We start from the raw sequence: 12,576 nt of genomic DNA on the forward strand, positions 1-12,576 counted from the left end.
GCAGCATTGGACGATTGATGCAGGCTGCTGCTAGCTCTGTATAGTCACATGATGTGCACACGTGCCCTCTAGCGACAGGCTGTGAACTTCCACACTCTGGTCAGAACCACACCTTGTAGCACACACCACGATATTAGCCTCCTGTCACCGGTTTGCACATTCCACACTCTGGCTCGTTTCTTTTTGAACACCCCTTATAGTAACCACTACACTAGTACAGGAGTGTGGAAGTAAATCCAGGTGCACTAAAAAACATTTCTTCGCCTAAATTGGTGTAATTATTTCACAGTGCAAACTCACACCATGTACTGCAGACACAGTTGCATCCTTCATAACCATGTGAAACAAATGAAAATTTCACCCTGTTAAATTGTTTCATTCTGAGGAACAATGTTCATCGGGGTACTATTGCTGAATGATTTTTCCAAAAAAGACCAGTGCCTAGTTTTACAACTACATTCTTTAATTTCAGATCATCAATACCTATCAGAAATGCACAGAGGAAACCTTAATTTGATCTTGCAATGGCTCCAAATGAGTGATATTCATAGGGATTCGGTTAGGTTCCTTAGACATAAATTTGTGAACATTTCACATACACTCCACCAAATGGTTCCACTTGTTGCCATCCTGCAATGCATTATACACAGCCATTCTGAATCTTTTGCATAATTGGAGGTCTGTATACATAGTAGTAAAACAGCACACAGAAAACTCCAATGGGGGATTTCAGAGTGACAATGTTCTGCATATTCAAAAAACTATTAGACAGCATCAAGAATCCATCCTTCAATAGTAGTGCTGTATACTGTGATTGTGTACGCTCTCCTGTTGAAGTGATTCATGGTATGTTTGTTGGGTTTGCAGCTGGATCCTCAGATCAACTGCATAGAATTGTGTGAATCTTTTTGTTGTGCCTATCGCGACTCAGCATCTCCGCTGTATAGTGAGTAGCAACTTTCCTTCTCTGGTATTGTTACACACAATTTGTTGGCATTCCAAATGGATCATCTTCAGCTGTATAGTAGAACTGCTGAGAAGTCAGAACAGTTGCCCCCATATTGGCCACATTAAGCCCACCTTAGGAAAGTGTACATGCAGCACCACCATTGATGATGCTGGAAGGAGTGATGTATCACAACTGACACAGTTGCTGCCAAGCTATGCAGCTGACCATGCCACAAGTATTGTGAGGCAATACATGTGGCAGCACCATCATTGATGAATGCTGGGAGGAGTGACATGTTGCACCTGAGACAGTTACCGCCAGGATACGCAGTCGACCATGCCACAAATACTGTGAAGCAATACACATTGCCATGTCCTGCTTAATCCTCTTATTCCCAGTGTTGCGTATATGCAGTATGAAGTTTTCAGTAATTTTATCTCTTTCACAAAGGTTTTGAAATACAAAAATAGTATAGAGATCTTGTGAAGGCCTTTAAAGATATGCATGATGAGTTTTGTATAATATGTTCTCATAGACTGCATTTTTTGAAGTTAAACTTTGTGTTGCATCTACACACTGAGAAGAATGGGTTAAAGGAAATGCTGCCTGTGTTAAAGAGATAATTTGCTAATTAATCTGTATGACCTACTTAATGACAGAGTCCCAAAACTAAGATGCACCAACGACTACAACTGTGTCCTCATAATTCATCCAGTGAATCTCAGTGCAACAGTGCTCAGCTACCATATGACTTGTCTGACATCCAAGCATTCTTTCCCACAGGAACACAGAATTTTGTATATGATGGACTTTCTTAGACCCAAGTCGCAGTTGAGAGAGTTGAGAAGTGTTCTGGTCTTGGGCGGCAGATGAGATAACATCTTGACATTAAAATTTGGAGCATTCGTCAGGAAATCGACAGATGAACATCCATCCTCTTGTGCTTCTGGAAATGGTCCAAACTCCAAGATACAGTAAATCTTGCTTATACGGGTAACCATTCTGCTTGAACACGGGCTCTGGGTGTCCATTTTCTTCTGGTAAGCTATCGTAAGAGCCCATACTCTACAGATTCCATCTCGTTGATGTGGCAGTTGGTATTTCACTACGTGCAGATATCAGGTGTGAGTGAGTTTGCAGTAAAATCAATGTCCTATAGTTTCCCCATCCCTTTTATAAACAAACACATTCAAGAAATGGAGCTATCCATCACTTTTACCTCATTGTAAACTTAAGGTTGCTATGAAGAGAATTCAAGTGTTGCAGGAATCAATTAAGAGGAGCCACTTCATATGGCTAGATCATCTGAGAGATGTCTCTGCACCTCCAAAATTGGTTTCAAAGCTGCTGTCGTCAAAGCCCTATCATTAAAATGTTTCATAAATAAGTTCGCAACTATAGGTGATAGTGGACATTCAATAGCCACTCCATCAGTTGGTTCAGAAACCTGGTCACTAAACAAAGTAGGTTGAAGTCAAAACATGACAGTGGGGCTTCATCATTCCCACAGCCAACTTTTCAGTGATTAGATTCAAGGATTCTTCAAATAAAAAGTTTACAAGAATATTTGACAGATCCAGGAATAATAGATTCAAGGATTCTTCAAATAAAAAGTTTACACGAATATTTGACAGATCCAGGAATAATGATTGCCCCATATGAATTCTATGGAGCTGGAAATATGTCAAACACATTTTCTGAAAGAAACTCAAAGAACCCCTACTAAATACTTCACAAAGCTGAAGGGTACAATGGGATGTAATGGCACCCCTTAATTGTGGATTATTGTTCCATATAACCTTGGTGGTACTGCTACACCCAGATGAATTTTCTTGTATCAATATGTAAAATAAGGGAAAAGCAACCACTTACCTATAGAGAATTGGTGCATGGTACACACAAACACTTTATAGAAAACAGCTCACGTTCTTTTTCTATTAAAGGTACACACATTCACACATGCAACCACAAAGGCACCCAAACTTGAGCATATCTTCAGGTAGGTCCCTCTCTTTTGAAAATGTGATAGTGTCCTATGTTTTATCCTATCAGTGGGTATTCTGTAGTTTTCAATTAGCTGTACCAAGTAAAAAATCCATTTTGCTATTATAATCCACACGTTCAAAGAGTAATGTGGCATTTATTTCGTCCACTAGTAAAACTATATTTTTATCTGCTGAAATTCAGCACATGGCTGCCCTTTCTCCAGCAAAAACATTATACAACGGTGATGGTGCCTGTTACGATGTGTGAGGCACCTCTCACCTGATTTCTTCAGATCAGTCCTCTGGGAGGACGGAAACTGTTTGTTCCACAGACCAGAAAAATTTGCAATGTGTAGACTCCTCATAGTGGACATGAGGTTTAAACTTTTCTTCGAAACCATTACTTTTGCGTTGTCCATTTACCTATTAGCAAGATTTATCAGTCTGTTGTGTGTTGTTAGCAAGTGTGACATGACGAGAAAGATGCCATTTTAATGTCAAAGACTGCTGTCTGGTGACTGAATTTCAGTGAAATTGCAAACAGTAAATTTATAACCCTTTCTCAGAATCATGGAAGTATTGCATGTATAACAGTTTCTCAGGTCAATAGGCTAGCTATCACAAGCAAACACTTATTTCCACCAATTACTTCATTAATGTAACTGATACCAGCATTGTCTGATTGCAGTTTGTTCTCTGGTTTACTTATTTTATGTAATTTTGAGTTTTCTACTGTGGAAGCCTCAAAGGTAACAAGTGAGACATTTCTAGCATTCTAGTTTGATCCATTTTTGCATCCCAATCAGACTGGTCACAGCTATGTCTGCTCTACTGCATTAACAATGTACATATGTTAGATGTGATGCAATGACTTCCACTGTCATGGAAACAGTTTCAAAGCAGTTTTTATTCTTGTTTTCGCTAAGTTCCAAACTTCTCCACATTGATGCACTTTCACAGGTTACAGTTATCTTTATAAATCTGATGATAAGATATAAACTGTGGCCCCACTGAGAGAATTTCTGCTGTAATATACCAACAATTTCAGCCTATTACCTGCAGCCTACCCTCCTATACAAAATCTCCACCATTTCCTCCGACTCTCCACAGTTCCTATTCCTTTACCACATGGTGCTCTGCTCGTCACTATTGATGCTACTTCCCTTTACACTCACATCCCTAATGCCCATGGCTTTGTCACTAATTAATGAACACTACCTTTCCCTATGCCTGACACATTCCAAACCCACAATTTTCTTCCTGGTCACCATGACCAACTATATCCTCACCCAGAATTACTTCTCCTTTGAAGGCATTACCTACAAATACAACCGGGATATGGTTATGAGGACTCACATGCCATCATCCTATGCCAACCTATTCACGACCCATCTAGAGGAATCTTCCTTAAACATCAAAATTCCCAAACCCTTCACCTGATTCAGATTCACTGATGACATCTTCATGATCTGGATCAAGGATGAGGTCACCCTATCCATATTCCTCCAGCACCTCAACACCTTCTCCCCCTTTCCCTTCACCTAGTTCTACTCAAGCCACCTTCCTCAATGTTGACCACCTCAAAGATGGCTACGTCAGTACCTCTGTCCACATCAAACTTACCAACCACCAGCAATACCTCCACTTTGACCACTGCCACCCATTTCATATCAAGAAGTCTCTTTCACAGAGTCTAGCCACACATGGCCACTGTATCTGTACTGATGATCAGTCATCTGTAGTGATGAGCAATCGCTCTTGAAGTATGTCAAGGAGTTTCACTGAAGCTTTCACAGACTGTATTTACCCTCCCAATCATGCACAGAAACAGATCTCCCAGGCCTTATTTCTCCAGTCACCCCCCAACTTCCAAAACCCCTGTGCAGGCACAGAAAAGCATTCCCCTTGTGACTCATCCAGAACTGGAGCAACTGAATCACATTCTCTGCCAGGGTTTCAACTACCTCTCATTGTGACCTCAAATGAGGAATGACCTACCCACTATCCTTCTCATTCCTCCCACAATGGTATACCGCCACCCACCGAACCCACTCAGTATCCTCGTTCATCCCTACACAATCCCTGCTCCCCAACCACTTGCCTCAGGGCTTGTATCCCTGTAATAGACCTATGTACATCCTCCCATCACCACCTACTCTACTCTGGTCACAAGCATCACCTATCCCGAGCACAAGGTCCCGAGTTCGATTCACAGCAGGGTCAAGGATTTTCACCTGCCTCGAGATGACTGGGTGTTTGTGTTGTCCTCATCATTTCATCATCATTCATGAAAGTGGCAAGATTGGGCTGAGCAAAGGTTGGGCTCCACACCGTTGGGTGGCTTGCGGAGTATGAATGTAGATGTAGATCATCATCATCATCATCATCATCATCATCATCATCACCTACCTCAGGAGTCAGGGCTACCTATGAAACCAGTCATGTGATCTGCAAGCTAAACTGCAACCACTGTGCTGTGTTCTGCATGGTACATGGGCATGACAACCAATAAGCTGTCTGTCTGCATGAATGGCCACTGACAAACTGTGGCCTAGAAACAACTGGATGACCCCATTGCTGAGCACGCTGCCGAACACAACATTATATTCTTTTTAATGACTGCTTCACAGAGTATGCCAAATGGATTCTTCCTACAGACACCAATGTTTCTGAAATACGCAGGTGGGAACTCTCCCTGTGACTAAACATCTCTGCTATAGAGTGAGTATCAATCTATCCTGACATTATTCCATCCTGGATTTTGCATTGTTTGATAGGAAATAAACTTTATTCAAACATTGCTTCCTCTTTGATCATTGCTAAAAGTATGATTTTGGAACACTGTTTAATTTCAGTTTTAAGTGTCAGCAGCACTAGAGGTGGAGCACTTGTAGCAAGAACTTCAGAAAATAATTACACATTGCTCAACAAGAGTGGTACATTGTTCGAAGAAAATACATTTCCAGTTTTATGCAGATACATTTCTCCTGCAATACCAATAACTGGCACTTAACAGTGTGCAATGGATATGGTGTGGTACCCAGAAATGAACTCCAAAACTGAAGTATGTGAGACAGTATGATTCTTGTGGATGGAACATCTAAACTGCACAGAGATTCACCATGGATATCTGGCAAAATATGGACTGAATGCAATGTCACATTTAGTCACAGTGACATGGTGGCAATAACTTGACCAAGTCCATACAGGCCTTGGTGATACTGATTGGGAGTCATGTCCACTTTTTTGGCAAGCTGGAAGAACATCTGGGAGGGGGATCTGATGATGACATTCATACAGCACTTGAATGACCCCATGACCAAGAGAGAGATTTCTACTGTCAACAAACTGAACAACTGGTACAACATTCCCAACATTGGCCACACAAACTTGGTAACTACCATATAAAAGAAAAAAAAGTGTCTATCTATCTCATTTTGACATATGGTGTTGCATTCAATAGAAGTTTTTACATGGCCTGCCATAATAATGTGTAACTTACTTTTTGAAACCCTCTCCTGATAGTGAGCTCTTGAGATCTGTTTGAGAGAGTTGACACTGCCATTTAAACTGTATTTTGGTAGTTTAGGATAAACACCCTCTTCCTCATGAGTGTCCTCTACCCCTTCAACAGCCCAAGCCTCACCAGTGGTTGTCCATGCCTTTTTCTTTTCTTTCGTTCTTTTTTTTTTTCTTAATTCTGCACATTTCTACAAAATTAAATATAATTTCTGATGGAACCACTGGCCTATTCACAACAAAAGGCAAAAAATTAGAAGTATTCTTACCTTTAGATGTGGATCTCAGGAATCAGTCAATCCCACTTGCAAATGACTTGGGAATTTCAAAGAAGGAAGTAAGGTCAGGGTTTACCATCCCCATCAATGATGAGGTTATAAGAGGCAACACAAGCTCGGGTTGGGAAATGAAATCTGCCACACATTCCTCGCATGAACCATCCTGCCTTCAGGATGCCAATCATGGAAAAACTGAATAAGGGTGGGTGGACACATTTGAACTGATGTTCTTGGTGCAGATATATAGTGGTAGTGACAATGATTGTAACATGTTCAGCATAAAATGTCAGCAAAATAGCTGTGTATATGACACATGTGAAAAAGACAAACAATGGAATGTAACAATATTATGAGAAGGAAAGTTGCAACTCACCATATGGAGGAGATGCCGAGTCACAGATAGGCACAACAAAAAGATTCTCACTTTCTTTTTGTTGTGCCTATCTGTGACTCATCACCTCCAGTATATGGTGAGTAGCAACTTTCCTTCTCATAACAAATGTGAAAAAGAAAATCCTGTTATGCAGGGAATATAGTTCAACAAACTTTCACATGTTACTATCATATATGAATAACATACTTTGCATATGACCTTCTAAACTGAGCCCCTAAAGCTTACAACAAATCAAACAGCCATAAAAGCACCTACAATACAATAAAAATCTAGCTATTTATTTTATGGGCAAAAATTATTTACAATAATTGACAAATTTCTTGGAATATGTATATGATTTGATGTACCCAATGCTCATTATATGTATATTACAAAAAGTACACCACTAAATATCTTTAGCGGTATTACAGCAACAAATAATGTAAACATTTATGAATTAGTCCATATCTGGAACACAATAGAGTTATGATGCTAGCTGTTGTTAAGAAGAGGACACAGCTAGCTTCTTCAAGTGTTCCATAAATAACTGCAGGCTGACATCATCAGTGAGAACTGGAGCACCACTTTCCTACAAAGACAAAAAAAAGAGTACATAATCATTACCCAAGGTAGTTAAACAGTCCTACAGAATTAATTTTTTTAAAAAAATATACAAACTACTCCAACCAAAATTCATGATCCATTATGGATTACATTGTGAGGGCTGTGGCTGTTAATTGAAATTAAAAATGTAGCTGTTAATTAAAAATTTTTAAAATATATAATTCTGTGTCCTCAAAAAGCCACTGTAACATATGCAATTTTTTTTCCAGTTTCAAAATGATTCACTTTCAAAGAAAATTGAATATTTCCAACATGATTTTAGCAGGCAGTTTTTTGTCTAAAGACAACACTGTACAAATTTCTACTAAAACTGACTACACAGAGCTGACTGATCTCAGTTTCACTAAAAAATGCAATACATTTACAAAAATTACCTTGAATTCTTTCTTTCACACAAGTTTATTAAAAAGTAAAATAACAAACAGTTAAAAATCAAACCATGAAAAATCCACGATGGAATTTAATAACATTATGAAAAGGAAAGCTGCTACTCACCATATAGCAGAGATGGTGAACCGCAGATAGGTACAACAAAAAGATTGTCACAAATAGCTTTCGGCCCGCAAGTCCTTTGGCAAAAACAGGCAGGCAGACACTGTTTGAAGAAGGCCTTGCAGGTCGAAAGCGTTATTTGTGACAGCCTTAAATCTGCGACTCAGCATCCCCATTGTATAATAAACAGTTGTTTTGCTTGATATTCAACAACAAACTTTTTTAAGCCAGAAGGACGATTTCTAGAACGTGATACAAAAGAAAACATTTTATGGAGAAGGAAATGAAAAGGAGTACTGAATGTCCAAGTGTCAGGCCTGAGGTGTGTACTGGGGGAGAGGGGGTGAGGGAATCCAAATTGAGCAGATGGTGTCAAGGCTGGCTGTCATGAGGTAGGACGAAGCATTGTTCACACACTGAGAACATAAATTCAGATGTCCTCATTTTTGTTTCATGTCACTTTTCTTTCTTCAGTATTTGCACTGAGTAAACCTAACATATTTTCACACTCTAGTTCTCTGTGTATTCTACACCTCACACTCTTTTTGTGTACCTCCCTGAATCTTGTTCTTGATGATTTTATTTTCAGTCTGACATTTCAGGTTTAGCTGTTTGGAAAGTAATAAATAGCTTTAGGGATTGTAAGGACAGATCAACAAGTGATTTTACTATAAACCATAAAGGGCATATCATGAAATGTCAATGTCAGATTGCAAATGTTTTTAATGAGTACTTTTCTTCTGTTGGAAAATCTGTCAATGACCATTTTAAGAATCTTCAGCATAGATATAGGGGCATTCCAATCAAATAAACCATATACTTGGCCCCAACCAATAACAAGGAAGTAAAAAACATAGTAATGTCATTAAAAAATACAAAATCAGAAGGCTAAGATGGATTGTCTATCAGTACACTGAAAAGATGCATAGACAACATATCTGATGCCATGGCCACAACAGTAAATGATGTAATTGCATCAGGTTGTTTCCCAGATAGTCAGACAGCACAAGTAACCCCGATCCACAAGAAAGGTGATAAATCTAAAATTGAAAACTACCGCCCCATCTCAATCTTACCTGCATTTTCTAAGGTAGTTGAGAAAGTTATTTATACTAGACTAATGACATTCCTGAGTCAACACAATTTAATATTTGAAAATCAGAATGGCTTTACGAAAAACAAGTCAACATCAGTAGCATCAGCACAATTAATAGACAAAATAATAACGGCCATAGAGAACAAGGAGTATGTAACTGGAGTGTTCCTTGATCTAGAAAAAGCTTTTGATTGTGTCAACATCACCATATTACTTGACAAGCTGTGGAACCTGGGTATCAGAGGAACTGGCTATGAGCTAATAAAATCGTATATGAGCAATAGAAAACAATTTGTCTTGCTTAAAACAAACAGTGGGTCTTACAAATCTAAAATTACTGATATCAAATATGGAGTGCCTCAAGGTTCTGTCTTGGGACCCCTTCTTTTCTTGATTTATGTTAATGACATACAGTATTGTTCTCCTAACTGTACAAAAATATTGTATGCATATGACACATCAATAGTGTGTAAACACAAAGACTATGAGAGTCTAGAGGTACAGTGCAACAGTGTAACTAATGAAATAGTCAAGTATTTTAATGAAAGCCATCTAAATGTAAGTGCTTCAAAGACTGCAATGATTGAATTTAACACAAGGAAACAAACAGAATTTGACATGAAATTATCCATAGGAAATGACATTGTAAAAAAGGAAAAATGGACAAAATTCTTGGGAATTACAATCCAGGACAGCCTCAAATGGGACATGCATATTGATTCCTTAGCATGTAAGCTGTCGAAGAATGTGTTTGCTATAAATATGATTAGCAAATATTGTAAGGACATGTGTGTACTAAAAACTGCTTATCATGCCCTATTCTCATCAAACTTAAACTATGCTGTAGAAATATGGGGTGCAACAACTCAAGACAACCTAAGTACATTATTAATACTACAGAAGAAAGTTATCCGAATTATTTGTGGTGCCAAACCTCGAGAATCATGTCGGAATCTGTTCCCAAAATTAGGTGTGCTTACCATTATAGGTGTATACATATTGAAAGTTATATTGCTTGTGGAAACAATAAATCCGAATTTCAACTGTGACCTGCACCATTATGATACAAGGCAAAAGTTCAGATACCATGTAAATAGCCACATAACAGCTTTATACGAAAAAAATGCACTTCATGCTGGGCTGAAGCTAGCCAATGCCCTACCAAAAAGTCTCACAACCCTTCCTACTAACAAATTAAAAGATCAGCTAAACAGAATTCTAATTGAAAACCCTTTTTATTCCCTAGACGAGTATTATATCTGTATGAAAAGTGCTTCATAAGTATGTCAAGCTCATAGTTTTAAGTAACCTGCAAGTAATATAATGTTGATAAAAACAATATTTGTAATATCGTGATTGTATACTACCAAATGTAAAATCCATCAAAATGTAAAATTTATTAATACTAACAAATCTTTAGTTTCTAATTTATAAACTGACGTATTCAGAAGAATAATCTGAATGATGTCCTGAAACTGTATTATTTCTAGGGATTGTATTTGATTATTCGATGTTGAATAAATATTATTATTATTATTATTATTATTATTATTATTATCTCTTTAACACAAGTTTATCACAATAACTTGTTCTGAAACCAGATTTTATCATGTTATACATGTCATTACACAATCAAATAATGTAATCTCTTCTATCTCCAAGACAAAGGGAAGGAGGGGGCAGTATTCCTAGTGTTCTATCAAATTAAAAACCTCCAAGGGGATTCACAGCATTCCATTAATTTTGAGTTTTTTTTTTCTTTCTTAGTGGTACAGTTGTTCAGTATTCTGAATTTCATATTTCTTCTACTTTGACTTTTAATCCCTGCTCACACTGAGATAATTGTGCAGCAAAACATCAGCAAGGATTTAACAAGTGAGCTGTTCATGTTCTTGTTGAAAGAAGTACTCCAATTATCTCTTCAAGAGATACTGCAAATGATAAATGAATGCAGATTTTCATTTACAGGAGCAGGAAGTCTATTGCCTTGAATGAGCATTCTTTCATTATGGCCTCTGTAGGTTCACGGATTTCATTTTCCTCTTCTCCTCCCAGAAACTCTTAATAATCTCCCTCCTTTTCTCCAGTCCTCCTCCTGAAATCTTCAGTACCCTCTTGTCTGCTCCACTGGTGACTATCTTTTCCCTATCTCCTCCTATGTTGTCAACCTCTGGCATGCTGGTTGGTATGTACTTGCTTCTCCAATTTTTCTTTGATTCCACTTTGAACCCAATTGCAACTAGTCATTTTAGAGTTCAACCAATTACTTAGTTCCATTACTATCTTTCCTCTTGTCCTCCCTTTTGTTTCAAATACTCTTTTCTTCACTCTGTCCATATTCACCCTTATTTCACATCCACTAAAACTTGCTCTTTTTAGTCTGGTTTCTAATGAAATTGTTCTGTTGCTCCAGTACAGTTCTTCTGTAAGTCTTCACATCTAACTCTCATCATCTCACATCCATCACCACCTTGCATCCATCTCTCACCACTGATGACTGGGCAACCAACTGGTTTTAACAGCTGATTGGCCAGTTTTTTTCAGTCTGATTGCACAACTGAATGAAACTAGACTCTGCAGCCAAGTCAACTCTATGAATATTTTCACTCACTAAGTGATTTCACTCAATATGAGGCAACCAACTGACAATCTCCAACAGTTACATCAGTTGTATGAGTGTTTTCACTCAGTCTCCGGTCGGAATGATTTCACTTAGATAATTTTTCAGGGTTTTTGGTTTACATGAACCATGAACAGGGCGCCAGCTTTTCTTTTATGGACAAATAACATATCTTATTCAAGGTCAGCTGAATAAAAAATATATTTGTAAAAATGTATTTTCAAAATTTATGTATTTATTTACTTAAATATCAATTTTTCATATTTCCTGCATTAAATATGGATTTCTGGTTTGTTGTGAAAGGTTAATAAGTGGTGATACTCTACAAACAAAAAGCTATATTTGTATTCAAATTTATTAAAGCTCTGTCTTTTCAGTATTAAGTAAACAGCTATTCATAAACATGGATGAAAAACTGAACTAAGAGCTATTTATTGGCACTCAACAATAATAACAGTGATGACAGGTAATAACAGTAGTGCTCAGCCAACAATAATTATTGAACCACGTCAAAAAGATCAAATGTTTCTGCTCAGAACCAAATGTGTCAAGGATCAGGCAATTCCAGTGGTCCAAAGAGGTGTGAATATGGTCACAGACTATTTATAGTGATGGCTAGAGATGTTTTTTAACTGTGAAT

General features: G+C 37.9%; 1 protein-coding gene across 6 annotated transcripts in view; it reads right to left on the reverse strand.

The window, feature by feature from the left end:
* Positions 1-7,369: 7,369 nt before the first annotated feature.
* The window catches only part of LOC126248056 (protein transport protein Sec23A), a 105,932-nt gene continuing 100,725 nt past the window's right edge, over positions 7,370-12,576 (reverse strand). For all 6 annotated transcript variants that reach the window (XM_049948715.1, XM_049948706.1, XM_049948698.1 and 3 more), the window contains one exon: positions 7,370-7,693. In XM_049948715.1, coding sequence (XP_049804672.1) covers positions 7,607-7,693 — 87 coding nt within the window. In that variant the 3' untranslated portion in view covers positions 7,370-7,606. The remainder of the gene's footprint in view (positions 7,694-12,576) is intronic.

The sequence above is a fragment of the Schistocerca nitens genome, chromosome 1 (genome assembly GCF_023898315.1).
Source record: "Schistocerca nitens isolate TAMUIC-IGC-003100 chromosome 1, iqSchNite1.1, whole genome shotgun sequence".
NCBI lineage: Eukaryota > Metazoa > Arthropoda > Insecta > Orthoptera > Acrididae > Schistocerca > Schistocerca nitens.